The 17,902-nt window shown below is 39.0% G+C and overlaps 1 protein-coding gene across 7 annotated transcripts in view; it reads right to left on the minus strand.

Moving 5' to 3' along the window:
- The window catches only part of SRBD1 (S1 RNA binding domain 1), a 233,433-nt gene that overhangs the window by 176,312 nt on the left and 39,219 nt on the right, over positions 1-17,902 (minus strand). For all 7 annotated transcript variants that reach the window (XM_048842988.2, XM_075127145.1, XM_048842989.2 and 4 more), the window contains 3 exons: positions 11,852-11,948; positions 8,576-8,711; positions 846-949 (listed from right to left, as the gene is read on the minus strand). In XM_048842988.2, the coding sequence (XP_048698945.2) occupies positions 846-949; positions 8,576-8,711; positions 11,852-11,948 (337 nt within the window). The remainder of the gene's footprint in view (positions 1-845; positions 950-8,575; positions 8,712-11,851; positions 11,949-17,902) is intronic.

A 17,902-nucleotide genomic window follows, 5' to 3' on the forward strand; every position in this document is an offset into this window, starting at 1 on the left:
CGGGCTCCCAATTCTCTGCTTTAACCACTAGCCTATATAAACAGCACACAGTCAGTTGTTAGGACATCTGTGATGAGAATTGTGGGGAAACAGATCATATTTAGGTTTGGGGGTAATTAAAAGTAATATTTAAGAAACAATATCAATAAATGACAGTCCTGAAAGTATACAGAATGCATTCCAAAGTATCAAATTATATAGTGACTTTGGAGTAGTTACACTTCCTTTATTTTAAAGAGGGTATTTTTCATTAGAAATAAGAATGTTCTTTCATATTTTTGGCACAAGATTTTTAATGAATGAAGATAGACTATTTTAGACAGTATAATCAATACATACGACTATAATATAAGAAAAGCCATAATGGGTCAGATCAACAGTCCATCTAAACCTATATAGTGTCTTTTGATAGTGGCTGGTGCCAGATGTTTCAGAGCTTCAAAATACACTAATATTTTATCCTAAATGTTCTTCTACCACATGTCCCTGTACAAAGGGCATATTGTAAAAATTTAAAAATGCATTACAAAGTAAACCTTCAAATATTTTAGAATTTGAGGTGCTTAAAGAATGCTGCCAGAATTCTCAAGATATATCCAAAAACATCCTCCTTCTCCTCCTCAGAATAATAAGAAGTCTGCAGTAGGTGGAAATACAGAATGAGATCTAGCTGTTCACAAATTTAAACTCATCTAATAAGTTAAACATTTGTTTAAAACTATTTTCTTAATGTAACAAGATATGTGAGGTGCATTTTAGTACGAAGCTGCTTATAGAAAAATATGATTTCAGTAAGAATATATATATATATATATATATACACACACACACACACACACACAGACCTTTCATTGACACACCACCTACAGAATTCATTCTTCACCCCGTCAGGAACGTTGACCTTCACTGTCAGGATCTTCAGATTTTCCCCTCGGTTAATGGCCAGAATCTGAGTGCAAACATAAATGGCAAAGACAGATGACTCACAAAATACCCAAAAGATAAACTTATCAAGTCAACATTTGTATACACATTTGCTTGACATTCTGGAGTAAGTCATGCTGCTTATACAGTAAAACAGTTCACAAAATATTGGTTTGTCTAGATAACATCCAAAATTTAACTTAGATAAAATCACGCCATAGCAGAATACAGTATATTGTTTCACCAGAGTAAAAAATCCCAATTTCATTTTGAGAATCCAGTTTCCCTTTTATTTTATATATATATATATTATATATTACACACACACACACACACGTATGTATACATATATTTTACACACACACACACACACTATATTTAAAAAAAAAAAACTAACAGGAAATTAGCCAGTTGTTAATTCACTGATTGATCCACTGAGGTGTTGCCCTTGTACAACCTCTGTTCAAACTTTCACTAAACAAAATGGAAAGTGATTCAAATCAAAACAGGAGACTACAGAAGAGACAGAGCTACATTTATGCTCCTGGTTTCCCTATTTGTACTGACAGCAACCCAAATTAAAATCAGTCCGTTTGTAGCAGAATGTGTGACAAGAAAGGTAATCAGTTTGATTTCTAAAAGTTGAACTTTTCATTACTCACCCCTAGGAAACCTTAAAACATTTTGGACCTCATTTTCAAATTAACATTAATATACCAGTCTTTAAATCACTGCACATATTGAAGACACAATCATCTGTGCTCACAAGAGAAAGAATCCGTGCACAAAAGCAGCACTTACACTAATGAACTAGCAAGTCTGGAAAGAAAAAATCTATTTCAATTCTATTTCAATACACATTCTGCGTTTTTTATGGGCATCTGTGACTAACATGCAAATCTGGGATCACAATTCAAGAGGTAATTACTGGAAGTTTGTCCCTATGAACCTAGGATAAATCCCATTTAAGTCAATGGGAGTCCTTCTGTTTGCATCAAGCCCTATACTGATATCTTTTAGACAACGCAACCTCAGAATAAGAAATTTAATAAATGTAAAGCATGCAATTTGCAAGCAACTGCATAGAAGAGAACACTGATTTTTATGCTTCAGTTTTATTTCCTTTTTTTCTACTAAGTTAAACTCCACCACCACATACTCCTTAAACATTAGAAATGTAGATTCCATTAAAAAAAGCTGTCAAAAGTTGATATTCCTGTATTGCTGCACATGTTGCTGTGTATTACAGGCCATAAACACTGTCACAACAGAGCATTCTGTGTCAATCATGAACTTTAATTCAATCACTAGCTAACTCAGACATGTCACATATGTTAAATACGATGGTTTAAAATGACTCCAGGACATAGTACCAATTTATATTCCTCAGCTTTACTGTGCTTGTGACATACCAGGCCTGACATATAATTGAACAAAAAAAGCTAATAATAAAAATTGCATGTGAAGTATTATAGCATCGGGTACCTTGACTGCCTAAGCAAACGTTTTCATGCAGAAATTAGAAAGACACATTTTTAACAAATCAAATACTTTCATGTTTATCCCAATTTTATTTATATATATATATATATATATATAAAAAGACAAAGTTAATGTCAAGCCAAAGTGAAATCAAAATGATGTTCAGGATAAACAACATACTGTATCTGATATAGAATTATAGTGCCACCATTCACAACATTATAATAAAAGGGTCAGTGTTTTAATTAAAACACTTTATTTACAAGGGCTTATAACTAGGCAGTAAAAATGCTCTGAATTGGAACTTAGCAAAAAAAGAGTTCTCTCTCACTAGCAAATGTTTTTACCAACTTTAAATGTAACACTCAATTTAGTCTGTTCTAAATGATGAGCGTCTGCAGAAAAAAAATATAAATTGAAAAGAGCCTCAATTAAATATGGCGAGCAGTTAATCAATTTCCCCACGTAATGCAATGAATGTATTCAATTTTGGCGGCAGATTCCACAAACAGCTACAATGGACATAAACTACATTTTTCTCCACCCTAAATCATGTCTGTATTAACAGACTGGAATGGATCCAATGGATAGGAGTTACACTATCATAGACTAGTGATGGGGGAAAAAAACTTCTAATAACAAAACAGGAGCAGGGATTTAATCCAGTGACACAAGGATACACCAGACTCAGTTCTAGCTATTGAATACATAACATCTTGTGTATTATTTCACAGACCTTTCTGATCACATATTTATCAGAGAGCCTTAAAATAAGCAGCAGCAGTCTTGAATTAATATATTCCATTTACATCTTTCAGTAACTTTAAATATCTCTTTTGAATCACACTTTTAAAAATGGTACTGAAGCTATTATGCCTAAACCATGGTATTTTACATATCGGTCTCCCCCTCCCCCCCACACCCAATTATGTCTTCCTGCCACATGGTATAGAAAAGAAGAACCAAAGAGACTAATGCATAAGCACTAGTATGTTTACAGCAAGTCAGACAATGTCAAGATGTTGTGGTGGAGGTTCAGTCTATTATTTATATTGTGGCAGTGACTAAAATATGCTAAGTGCTGTAATATATAAGTCCCCTACCTGAACAGCTGGCATCCTAAAAGGGCAGGACATGTTAACCTCTTTCCTCTTAGGGTATGTCTACTCGGCAACTAGACACCCGCGGCTGGCATCTAGTTGTTGTGTAGACATACCCTTAGAGAAAAAAAGGTACGTAACTACTATCTTTAATGTACAGCAAAATCTTCTAGACAGGAGGCACCTTCAAGAAAGGTAAAGATATACATACAATGAAGATGACATTGTTTAGTTATTTATCAAGACCTATATTTTAATTTATTTGTTTTATTCAGCAACCAGGAATTATCTTTTTTCTCCATCCAGTTCAGTTCATATCCTTCCTTTGATGCAATTAAAGTTTTCACTAGTACAGTAAAAGCTTTTTTATCCAGCATGTTGGGGCAAGGGGGGGGGAGGGGAGGAGGAGTGCCAGTAAGTGAAAAATTCCAGTTAACTAAGAGGGAGAGAGTTTGGGCGCAGGGCTGAGGATTGGGGGGCGTGGAGCTCTTGCTCTGGGACGGAGTTTGGGTGCAGGAGGCGGCTTGGGACAGGGGCGTGGGAATGGAGTGCCAGATCTGGGTGGCACTCACCTCGGGCAGCTCCCCACAAGCAGCAACCTGTCCCTGCTGCTCCTAGGCAGAAGCTTGGCTAAGCGGCTCTGCGCACTGCCTCTGCCCACAGGCACCACCCCCACAGCTCCCATTGGCTGTGATTCCTGGCCAATGGGAGCTGTGGAGCCAGCAGTCAGGGCAGAGCAGGGGCAGCATGCAGAGCTGCCTAGCAGCGCCTCCAACTAGGAGCAGCAGGGATAGGTCGCTGCTTGCGGGGAGCTACCCGAAGTGAGCACCATCCAGATCTGGCACTCCCTCCCACGCCCCAACCTCCAGCCCTGAACCCCCTCCCACACTCCAAACCCCTCATGGACATTCCTCCACCTAGGAGCAGCAGGACCATGTTGCCACTTCCGGGAAGCCACACAGAGCCAGGTCCATGCCAACTGGACTCTAAATCAGACTTTCAATGAAGATCAGAAATGCCGGTTTATAGAGCTTTCTGGCTGGTAAAGTACCAGATAACACAGCTTTTACTGTACAGTGTTACTCACACTACAAATCTAGAACAAGAACAACTTACTGTGTACTTTTATATACATGATTTTATTAGATACATGATTCTGAATGGCAAACAGATACAAAATGAATTTTTGTCAAAGAATAAACAACTTATTCTATTACATGACAAATAGCATGTGAATGTAATTCAAGATCTTGTAACCTATGTGAACACAGGGCAGAATTAAGGTTGTTCACAGAACTTTATCTATGAGTATTGCCTAACTTGAGTGCTTAGCATTCTCAGTGTAATTTTTATGTAGGGAATCTTTTTTTTTTTTTTTTTTTTTTTAAATTTCACAGATTCTTCCTAAAGTTTCCAAGTTCCCCACATCATTTACACACAAGCTTCTTAAAAAACAATGGACTGAAAAAGAGGATTTCTTCTAATGAGTTTATCTATCCCCTCTTCAGTGCACATTATATATGGCCTCCTTAATATGGAAGATCACAACATTCTTTACTGAAAGTCATAATAGGTACAGGAGAAAAGACATTCTTTAAAGAGGAAGTGACTCTCACTGATTTGGAGGGAAGGAGTGCACCACAAGTGAAAGTGCGACCACATAGCTTTCAGGGTTGCAAGGATTAGGTAGGAAATAAATTCAGGGTGGGGAATGACCAAGATTTTCAGAAACTGAGGGCCAAGTTGAAAGAGAAATAAAATACTAGGTGAAAAAACAAAAAACAAAGATTTTTTTTTCCTAGCAAACAAGGTTAGAAAGAGAAAGGTGTTTTGAAATTAGGAAGAGAGTATGACAAGAGAGAAGGTATTTTGTATTTTTAAAAACAGAAGATCTAGGTTGTAAACTCCATAGGTCACAGACTTGTCACTTAATTATGTTTGTACAGTGCCTAGCACAATGGGACCTAACCCCGGCTGGGCCCTTAGGCACTGCCACAATGCAAACACCACAGACTTTTCAGGAAGTATGACAAAGATTCAGTAGAGTAGAGTTGGCGAGAAGGCAACAAAAGTAAGGTCCAGTGAGGACATAAGCGAATGATGAATCAAAGGAAGTTGGTCATGGATTCACTGGAGATGGGGACTGAAGAAAAGTTTATAGGCTGATCAAGATAGAAAAAGGCTCCTAGTTTTGCAAAAGCAATAGAGGCACACTCCTTTGTTGTTGTTGTTGGTTTTTGTTGTTTAATCTTCAAAAAGGAGAGAGAAACAGAATCCTGGACAATTTCCCAAGAGATCCTTCTACTTTTCAAGAGGAACACAACATAAAATGTGCATTTTAAAAAACCCTTAGATTACTGAAGCTGCAAGAATTCTTTAAAAGTTTAAATTTACTTTTTCACCATTTATGATGTTTAATTTATTTTTCACTCTTCACTCAGTTTGGACGATGAAAGTAAACTAGTCAGTCACTTTTAAAAAAAAAAAAATTAGGCAATTAAGTGTTCTGGTTCTCAGGCCCTAGCACGATTTTCACATTTACAACATTATAGAAGAATATTTTAAAAACCATTCATATAAATCTCAATTTCACTTTTTTAAAGTAAATTTGGAGCCTTTGTTTTTGTAGAGAAAAGCTTGCAAATGTGGCTCAAAAAGCAGAAGGGAAATAAGAAGCACTCAAATGTATTTAATTACTTGATTTTCAGGATTTTAATGGGGTTTTCAAGCCAATCTCATGATTCTGGGGGGCCTGACTCATGAGTCTAACATAATACTGCTCTCAGAAAAAGACTCCAGACACTGAGAAAGTAATAGTTAGCACCTATGCATTTTGAAATCACATACTGTGCAAACAAAACACACACTTTAGTGTGTTCTTTGTCCCCCTCTATGCGGAGTCACCAGAGGGCATCAGTTTCTAACCCTTCCCAGCTACAGAACCTGGTTCTTTAACTTAAACTGTAGAGGCTCATGCTTTCAGCTCTGGAGGTCCTTTCCGGGTTCAATCTCATGCCATGACCGAGATGGAGTCATTAGTGTTCTATGAAACTGTGATGGAGACTATAGAACACTTGTGGCATTTAAAATAAGATTAAGACAAAGCGCTAGAAAACGTGTTAGGGAAATAATCCTGAAGTGGGGCTAGTCGAAAAAAGGTAACAGGGTTTTTCTCTCTCTAATTTGCATGATTTCAATGTGATGAAACGTGGATAGATGTTGATTTATTCTTAATAACTCAGTGAGCCCTGTTAGGACACATTGTGTGATCTTATATCTTTATTACGCATTCTAACAGCAATCTATTTCTGCCTCCACTTCAGTAATGGAGAAACTGATCAGTTTGCAATGGTTGAAGTTTTCTTTTTTCAAATGAAAAACAATCTCCGATAGGGATCTACAAACTGGTCACACCACAGTATTTTATGATAGAATATGAATGATTTACAAGAAATACCATAAAAATGATAGTCTAGGCTTGAGCTAATTGAGCTCTTCAGACTTCATTAATGTAAACCTCTGCAGATCAATTACTGTAAAAATATGATAAAATGCTATAAACATTGACACTTAATAAAAGGAGCATAGCAGGGACCTCTTACACATTTACACCAAGGGTTTGGATATTAAAACTATTAGTAATAATTTCATCCTTTCCCCAATACCCAGATTGCTAGAAATAATGTAATCTTTGTATTATTACAAGTGAACTAATTTCAAACCTCAGTACCTCTCTGGCAAGTATTCAGCATGACAAATCCACTTTAAAACACACAGGAGAATTCAAACCAAAAGTCAAAATCAACTTTAGCAGGCAAAACCTCACATGGCTTTTTAAAATGGCAACAGGACAAGCCCATGAAGACAGTGTGACTGAAATAAAGAAATGTTATACAAGAGCAGAAGCAGAAACAGCCATCTACAAATCTAGACACTTCTTGTGGATTAACGAAGGTTCTTCGTTTAAATAATACAACAGCGGCCAGAAGGTACACATGTTGCCTGTCACCCCATCAGGGCAGAATTCTCTACACTTAGAATATTCAGAGCAATACCTGAAGTGCGCATCTCTCTTTCTGAGATTAAGAATTTGGAGCAGCATATGTACTGATGGGCGTGTAAGACATTGCACATCAATGGAGAAAGCTCCGCTCCAGTGCCGAAATTGCTTTCTTTCCATATTCCCTTTTGAAGTCCTACAGCTCTATAGTTATCATTCAAGACTATCAGAGAGACCTCACAGATCAGAAGACTGATCACCTGCCAAACAAGAAAAATATCACCTATGTCTTCAGTATGTTATATGCTGAATGTTTCCCTTAACCTTGTTATTTGAAGCATTCAGCACAAGTGAAGTTGCTGAATACTTTTTTTTTTTTTAAGTACTATATTTGCAGGTCACCTTTAAACTACAATTATCTAACCTTTTCTTGCTGCTTTGCACCAATTTCAACTGACAGGTGTAATGCTGAGCAGCTCAGAGCACTCTTTGCCCATGTGGATGAGCCACTCAGTGTTGCAGCAAACAACAGAAGAAGACATGACCAAAGAACTACCAAGAAAAAAGTGTGTTTAATTCTATTTCACAGTTTTTTAAATCCAGCTAGAGCTCTTAGTGAAAAACTAGTAAAGTAACCTATATTCTTTCTTATCCTTGTCAGGATAAACTACTTAACCTTCCCCCTTTTCCTCCAAATGCTTGGTACCTGCTTATTGAAATAACAGAGCATGTGCCATATTATCCTTCAGCAAATGGATCTCACTGGTATTGAGCACTCTCCTGCCAACTCTTTAAATACATTTGCTTTAATTAGACACTTCAATTAGACAAACACTCCTGAGTATTCAATTCCCACTTAATTTTTTAACATGTGGTTTAACCTTCCAAGTTACTTTTCCAAGAAACGAGAGTCTTTCATTACCTGAGGTGACTGAACAGTGAAATAAAAAAAAATGGGTAAACTCAATTTTTAAAGGAAATACATATGGTAGCATATTTTTCTAGGAGATGCATACATGCTGTCAGTTACCATTATAAAGAAAATCAGTAGCATATTTATAATGCGTACCTGGTGATGCTGAATGTTCTTAATATTGCAAGAAAAATTCTGGTACAGTTGGAATTTGTTAACATCTTTCTCATTTACATTTTTTGATGACACTTTTGCCAAGGCTGACTGGATACATATGTATCTTTGCTGACATCTAAATACAAAGAAGAGTAAGTTAATTGGGCGATATGACATGAAGCCTTTAATAGTGTAACTGGAGTTTGTGTTAAAACACAAAATCCTAAAGAAATAAATAGCTGATACTATTGTTTTCAATTGCATTTTATGTCATAATCATCATAAGGAGAATTGCATAATATGTCTTAGGAATGAGAATGAAATAATAAGACATAGTTAATATACGGCCAGCAAAACAATTTCAAGGAGAGCTCAGAAAAGCTGAGCCTTATCCTTCTCAAGAGTGATCCAAGTGGGGAGCCCAAAGGCTCCTTTTACATTGCAGTTTGGTGGGTTTTCACTAGCCAAGAGATGACAGTATTGTGGATGAGAAGCAAGTTTTAATTCTTATGAAACTGGCTGGTCCCAAAGGTTTTTTAAGCCTGGAGACTAGCCATTTTTGAAGGTTTAGGAAGGCTCCCCACTTTAGGAATAGCTATTTTGGAACAGCTCCTCATGTGAACATACTATCTAAAATATGCCGGAAGAGAGTGTTTACATCAAGGTGTTATATCGAGTAGCTAAGTAACACTGGAGTAGCTATTCCGGAATGGCTATGCTGGATAATTTCCCCAAGTAGGCAAGCCCTTAGGCACTTGGGAGCCTAAGTCTCACTGAAAGTCAATTAGGTGCTTTTGAAAATGTTACCCTTAGTCTTTAACGATTTCTATCCAGACTCCAGTTTTAAAATGGTATTTAAAAACCAGTTTATGAAAGTTATAACCTGTCCACGTTTGGTGCAACCAAACGAAACTGTTTTTTATAATATTTTTTAAAATGTCATTCCAATTTACCATGCAAAAAACGATCCTGTTAACACTGTGTTAAATTATAATTCCTCTTTTCAACATAGACCACTCCCTTAAACAACTGTTTGTTTTAAAACAGTCCTAAATCAATTATTCATTCTAACCTCACTGCACATAATGTTATTATAAAGTTCAAATACAAAAGGAAAAAGCTTTCAGGTATGTTTACTTCTCCTGTCATTTCATACAGATAGAGTTCAGAGGTTGCAGAACGCTGCAAGGATATAAACTGTTTCGCAAATGCCTACATTTCACTTTGTATGCAGTATTGTTATAGCCAGGTTGGTCCCAGTATATTAGAGAGGAGGTCCAATAAAAGATATTACCTCACCCACCTCGTCTCTCTAAATTTCACTTTAGCATTTAACCAAACTCAGTAATCACTTGCTTCTTTGCATACCCTGCTCCAGTGGGATTTATGGCTTTATAATAGTAGATGGAATATGTGCTAGACAGCTAAATTTTAGGATACCCTTTAAAAAAAGAAAATGTTCCATGGCAACAATTCTTAATTTGTAGTTTAGACTGATACAATAGAACAGTGTTTCTCAAAATATGAGTGTGTAGGACATCAGTGTTCCATTAAGAATTTTCTGTTATCTGCAGAACTACATATTTTGAGAACAAAGTAGTAAAAGAACGGGGTGGCTAGCCCACAAGAGCATCTCTCTCATGCAAAGCAGCCTTCAAAATGAAATGTTAAAGATCCGCCACACTGCTGCATTCCATCCTCTCATTTATAAAGGACAGGTTGCTATTTGTCTGTCTTTTGTGGTTTATAATTAGGGCCCTATCAAATTCACGGTCCATTTTGGTCAATTTCACAGCCATAGCATTTTAAAAATCATAAATTTCATTATTTCAGATATTTAAAACTGAAATTTCATGGTGTTGTAACTGTAGGGGTCCTGACCCAAAAAGGGGCTGTGAGGGGAGGATGGTCGCAAGGTTGGCGGGGGGTCACAGTATTGCCACTTTGCTGCCTTCAGAGCTGGGCCCTCAGCCCACAGCTGCCACTTTCCAGATACCCAGCTCTGAAGGCAGCAGCACAGAAGTAAGGGTGGCATGGTATGGTATTGTCACCTTTACCTCTGAACTGGTGCTGACGGGGCGCTGCTTTCAGAGCTGGGTGCCTGGCCAGCAGCTGCTGCTCTCCAGCCACCCAACCCTGAAGGCAGCACAGAATTAAGGATGGCAATATTGTGACCCCCTACAATAACTTTGTGACCCCCCCAACCCCCTTTTGGGTCAGGACCCCCAGTTTGAGAAATGCTGGTCTCCCCGGTGAAATCTGTAGAGTATAGGATAAAAGTACACAAAAGATCAGATTTTACTGGGGAGACCAGATTTCACGGTCTAAGACATGTTTTTCATGGCAGTGAATTTGATATGGCCCCATCTATATCATCAACCAGTCAGATCCTACCCAATTCACAATGAGGTATACTGCTAAAAAAAATTACTTTTTCTGGATAAATTGCTCCATATTGATAACAGTTGCACTAAATCTGTTTTCTATTCCAACCAGAATGCAAGAGAGTAATAACAACACAGCAAGAGTAACTGTCACTCTACTGCATCGATATTCATCAGATAAAGCAATTAAATCTAAGTCAGCATTTGATATAACAAAAATAAATTCATTCTACTCAAATGTAGTCAAAGATCAACGTCTCCTGCTTTGAAAATAAATCTCTCTGCTTTGCTTTGGCATTTATATTAAAGCAGGAGACTATTATCTTCACACTGTTTTAATTATACTGATACTATGCTTTAAGAATTAAACCATAGAAAATTCGCCATTAACCTTTATAGGCTGCATCAAGCCCTGGCCTAAGTGAGCGCAACTGAAGTAAAAGGGGTTGCACCTGATTACACTAGGTCTCAGGTTGGCCCTGAGGGCCTAATCTGTATGCATACTACTTACTGGCAAGCACTTGAAAAGCTGCAATGTGAGGAAGCTGCAAGGGATGGAAAATTTTCTTTCCAATTTTCAATCCCCCTAAAACTGAGAGGGAGAACAATTCACGGGGCTATCATGACTGAAGCTGGTGAGAGACATTCTAAATCCAGACTTTGGGAGATTAAATATCCTGTCCTGATCACAACAGATTTCTTCTATTCTGGTCCTGAATAAATTTGCCAGGCACAGGACTAAGGACTGTGTGTATGCAGAGAGAGGGATAAGCCAACAATACTTCTTTCCCAGCATTTGCGTGGGGCAAATTCTCTGGCCAAACACAAAGAGACAGAATTTGGCCATATAACCTGCAAAATAAGTGACTGACCATGAAACTTTGAAACTTACAGTACCCTGATGAAATCCAGTGTATCCTTATCTTTAGCAAACATGTCAGCAAGGATGTGTTGTACTCCAGCCTCTACTTCCTGAATGGTTGTAAGTCCTTAAATGAAAACATACTGTTAATTATTATAAAGAATCTAAAAACCCGAACATAACTAAGTAATCACATCAGTAATAAAACATATCCCTAAATACATACAAGCGGAAAGGAAATAAATACAAGATACTAGAACAATCTGGACTGTTGCAGTAAAAAAACCAAATTGATGGAATTAGCAAATATTATCTGGCCATCACTTCCTAAACATCTAAAATTAATATCAGATTATTAACTATGTTACTGTAAAAAAAAGGCAATGTTAACTGAGAGAAGGATATCAAACATCAATACCTTATTCTAAAAGTACTTGCTTGGGCTTCACATTTATTATACATTAGAAATAATAAAAATAATAAAGTTAGATATTTGTATACAGATTAAGAGAGTTCACGCAAGATAAGTAAGCAAAAGAGGATCACACGCTTCCACTACCTACCATGTCACTTTTTTAAAGCATACTACGTTGTTGCAATCCTGAGTACCTTTCCACAAAATGCTACAAACTTCAGTATTACATGGGGAGCACATTGCAATCCCTGTATTAAGGCTGCCTGATCTTCCCGATGATTTTTTGTTCTGTTTTTAATTATTTCAACCATTTTGCTCAGTACAGATGTAAGTCTTAGAGGGTCTGTTATTCCAAGGATTATTCCTATAGCCTTTTTTTTTAAATATAGGTACAAAAATGTTTGCTACACCCCAATTGTGTGGAACACTGGCTGTTTTTAATGAGAGATTGCAATATTTTTGTTAGTAGCTCAGCCATTTCAGCTTCTTCAGAACTCTTAGACATACCTTCTGACCTGGTGACTAATTTGCTTTGTAAATTATCAGTTTGCTCCTCAACCTCTTTTTCTGACACCACAGACTCAAAGTACCTCCTCTTTATTACCAGAAAGGAGCACGTCCAGGTTAGAAATCCCCTGAACAATCTCAGAGGTGAAGAGGGACGTAAAGAAATAATTTCACATCTCAGCAATGTCTTTATCTTCCTTAATTGCTCCTTTTAATCCCCGATAATCCAGCAGACCCACCAATTGTTTTGCAGGTTTCCTGCTTCTGATACACTTCATGAATTCTAGACTCACCTGTTAAACCAATAGTGTCCCTCACAACTCTGCAAGGCTTCATGTCCCACCAAGAGCAATCAAGCCAAGCAAAAACTCGTATCTTCAATACTGCACACTCAAGTTTAACACCATTTAGCTGCACTACTTCTCAAAAGAATCTGCCAAATCTACGTGCCTAAGTCTGCTGATTGTAAAACAGACTATTTATATATATGTAAAGCACTGTTCCAGAGTGTTACACCCTCCAGTGATTGGTCCACAAAGGTAACAGCCTAATCCTGCAACCAAGTTTATTACAGTTAATCCTTTACTTCAAATACTAGAAGTCTGTGCTGCAGTGCTGAAATTTTAGAATTTAAGCTCTGCTGCTGGTGCATGGGATGAGGCACCACAGTTACACATTACAGAATTTGTTCTTGCCTTTTTTTCTTTTTAAAATAAAAAGTAGAGAGAGTTACACAGAAAAAAGCTTCAACGAACATTAAGGTCAAGCACTCCAAATTAGGAAATACCAGAACTAAGGCTGCCAAAGCAACCTTAATTCTATGCACTCATGCATATGCACCATGACCTAGCCTCTAATAATATGATCGAATGCTACCTCTTCCTATAGAATTCTTGCCTCAGGTGCTTAGTGAATGAGAACTGAAAGGCACAGGAAGACAGAGGCACAATTTGTCTTCTGGTTAAGGGAGGTCCACATGAGCAGGGGAACTCTGTTCTATCCCTGGCTCTGCCAGATTTTCTATATGATACTGGTCAAGTTTACTAAACCAAAATTTTGGCCAGGGCCAACAATTGTATATCCTTCATTTTTGGAATGCCCAACTTGACATGAGGTCTCATTTTAAGAAGTGATGGGGCACTTGCAGTCCTGAAGACTGCAGAAGTTATGAGTGCTCAGGATCTCTGCCAGTAAGGCGGCATGGCCTGGAGGAACCAGAAGGTCTCACCTTCTAAACCTGGCTCTCCAGGGACAACATGCAGCCTTATGCAAATCTGTTTCAGGGCTGGTCTACACTACGGGGTGGGAGGAGGGAGAAATCAATCTAAGTTACACAACTTCAGCTATATGAATAACGTAGCTGAAGACAACTTACTTAGATCTACTTACTGCGGTGTCTTCACTGCAGTGTGTCGACAGGAGATGCTCTCCCATCTATACTAGACACGATAAATTGACCCCCACTGGATCAATTGCTGCCTGTCGATCCAGCCCGTAGTACAGACAAGCCCTAAGTTTCTTCACATGTAAAATGGGTATTCAATCTCTTAACATCTGCACAGGGCTCTGAACAGACAGAAAGCTATAAAAATGCTTCGTACTCTGAAAAACCTAGGTTTCTCAAATTGGGCAAGCTGGAATAACTGGCCCTATACATTTACCATAATTGTAAGCTCAGCTGTGAAAACTGAGAAAAATACATAAAATAAATAAACTATAACAATCACAAAGTCAACAGGAAAAAGTGCAAAAGGAAGACCAAATTAGTCAAAAGAAAGGGCCTACTGATATAATTCAAGGACTGTGCTAAGATCATGCCTGGTACACAAGAACAGAGAGAGACTGTAAATCAACCAATCAAAATTGGTGTTTCAGAAATTAGGCCTAATTGGTGGATCAAGTAATGAGAGTAGGGGTTGTTCCACACATCACTGCTTTTTGGGATTGTCATAAATATAAAGGGAAGGGTAAACCCCTTTGAAATCCCTCCTGGCCAGGGGAAAGCTCCTCTCACCTGTAAAGGGTTAAGAAGCTAAAGGTAACCTCGCTGGCACTTGACCAAAATGACCAATGAGGAGACAAGATACTTTCAAAAGCTGGGAGGAGGGAGAGAAACAAAGGGTCTGTGTGTCTGTCTATAGTCTGTCTTTGTCAGGGATAGACCAGGAATGGAGTCTTAGCACTTTTAGTAAGTAATCTAGCTAGGTTTCAGAGGAACAGCCGTGTTAGTCTGTATTCGCAAAAAGAAAAGGAGTACTTGTGGCACCTTAGAGACTAACCAATTTTTTTGAGCATGAGCTTTCGTGAGCTACAGCTCACTTCATCAGATGTATACCGTGGAAACTGCAGCAGACTTTATATACACACAGAGAATATGAAACAATACCTCCTCCCACCCCACTGTCCTGCTGGTAATAGCTTATCTAAAGTGATCAACAGGAGGGCCATTTCCAGCACAAATCCAGGTTTTCTCACCCTCCACCCCCCCACACAAATTCACTCTCCTGCTGGTGCTAGCCCATCCAAAGTGACAACTCTTTACATAATCAAGTCGGGCTATTTCCTGCATAGATCCAGGTTTTCTCACATCCCCCCCACCCCCATACACACACAAACTCACTCTCCTGCTGGTAATAGCTCATCCAAACTGACCACTCTCCAAGTTTAAATCCAAGTTAAACCAGAACATCTGGGGGGGGGAGGGGGGGAGGAAAAAACAAGAGGAAACAGGCTACCTTGCATAATGACTTAGCCACTCCCAGTCTCTATTTAAGCCTAAATTAATAGTATCCAATTTGCAAATGAATTCCAATTCAGCAGTTTCTCGCTGGAGTCTGGATTTGAAGTTTTTTTGTTTTAAGATAGCGACCTTCATGTCTGTGATTGCGTGACCAGAGAGATTGAAGTGTTCTCCGACTGGCTTATGAATGTTATAATTCTTGACATCTGATTTGTGTCCATTTACTCTTTTACGTAGAGACTGTCCAGTTTGACCAATGTACATGGCAGAGGGGCATTGCTGGCACATGATGGCATATATCACATTGGTGGATGTGCAGGTGAACGAGCCTCTGATAGTGTGGCTGATGTTATTAGGCCCTGTGATGGTGTCCCCTGAATAGATATGTGGGCACAATTGGCAACGGGCTTTGTTGCAAGGATAAGTTCCTGGGTTAGTGGTTCTGTTGTGTGGTATGTGGTTGTTGGTGAGTATTTGCTTCAGGTTGCGGGGCTGTCTGTAGGCAAGGACTGGCCTGTCTCCCAAGACTTGTGAGAGTGTTGGGTCATCCTTTAGGATAGGTTGTAGATCCTTAATAATGCGTTGGAGGGGTTTTAGTTGGGGGCTGAAGGTGACCGCTAGTGGCGTTCTGTTATTTTCTTTGTTAGGCCTGTCCTGTAGTAGGTAACTTCTGGGAACTCTTCTGGCTCTATCAATCTGTTTCTTTACTTCTGCAGGTGGGTATTGTAGTTGTAAGAAAGCTTGACAGAGATCTTGTAGGTGTTTGTCTCTGTCTGAGGGGTTGGAGCAAATGCGGTTGTATCGCAGAGCTTGGCTGTAGACGATGGATCGTGTGGTGTGGTCAGGGTGAAAGCTGGAGGCATGCAGGTAGGAATAGCGGTCAGTAGGTTTCCGGTATAGGGTGGTGTTTATGTGACCATCGCTTATTAGCGCTGTAGTGTCCAGGAAGTGGATCTCTTGTGTGGACTGGACCAGGCTGAGGTTGGTGGTGGGATGGAAATTGTTGAAATCATGGTGGAATTCCTCAAGGGCTTCTTTTCCATGGGTCCAGATGATGAAGATGTCATCAATATAGCGCAAGTAGAGTAGGGGCTTTAGGGGACGAGAGCTGAGGAAGCGTTGTTCTAAATCAGCCATAAAAATGTTGGCATACTGTGGGGCCATGCGGGTACCCATAGCAGTGCCGCTGATCTAAAGGTATACATTGTCCCCAAATGTGAAATAGTTATGGGTAAGGACAAAGGACAGGGCCTAATAACATCAGCCACACTATGCTCAAATAAATTGGTTAGTCTCTAAGGTGCCACAAGTACTCCTTTTCTTTTTAATCTAGCTAGGTACGTGTTAGATTATGATTTCTTTAAATGGCTGAGAAAAGAATTGTGCTGAATAGAATAACTATTTCTGTCTGTGTATCTTTTTTGTAATTAAGGTTTTGCCTAGAGGGGTTCTCTATGTTTTTGAATCTAATTACCCTGTAAGATATCTACCATCCTGATTTTACAGGGGGGATTTCTTCATTTCTATTTACTTCTATTTTTATTAAAAGTCTTCTTGTAAGAAACTGAATGCTTTTTCATTGTTCTCAGATCCAAGGGTTGGGTCTGTGGTCACCTATGCAAATTGGTGAGGCTTTTTATCCAACATTTCCCAGGAAAGGGGGGGTGCAAGTGTTGGGAGGATTGTTCATTGTTCTTAAGATCCAAGGGTTGGGTCTGTAGTCACCTAGGCAAATTGGTGAGGCTTTTTACCAAACCTTGTCCAGGAAGTGGGGTGCAAGGTCTTGGGAAGTATTTTGGGGGGAAAGACGCGTCCAAACAGCTCTTCCCCAGTAACCAGTATTAGTTTGGTGGTGGTAGCGGCCAGTCCAAGGACAACGGGTGGAATATTTTGTACCTTGGGGAAGTTTTGACCTAAGCTGGTAAAGATAAGCTTAGGAGGTTTTTTATGCAGGTCCCCACATCTGTACCCTAGAGTTCAGAGTGGGGGAGGAACCTTGACAGGGATACATAATAAAAGACAGACAACAAGGGAGGAGGCTACTGTGATGCTGGCTGACTGAAACAGTGGAAGGAGCATGCTTCACCATCATGGTTGCCACCCCACTGTCTTCTGGGACTCCGTACCTTCTTCATCCCGATCCGAAGGCATATTCTGACCAGACTGGACCAGAGGGAGAAACCCTGATGACATTGCCACCTCCACTGGCTTCTGCTAAATCCCAGCCATCACCTGGGAAGGGAAACCTCTCGTCCCCCACCACCAAATCTGTTAATTTCCTTCCCTACCTTATTTCTTCTCCTTCCCATCCACAAGAACATAAGAATGGACATACTGGATCAGACCAATGGTCCATCTAGCCAATATCCTGTCTTCCAACAGTGGCCAATGCCACATGCTTCAAAGGCAATGAACAGAA

The sequence above is a fragment of the Caretta caretta genome, chromosome 3 (assembly GCF_965140235.1).
Source record: "Caretta caretta isolate rCarCar2 chromosome 3, rCarCar1.hap1, whole genome shotgun sequence".
Taxonomy (NCBI): domain Eukaryota; kingdom Metazoa; phylum Chordata; order Testudines; family Cheloniidae; genus Caretta; species Caretta caretta.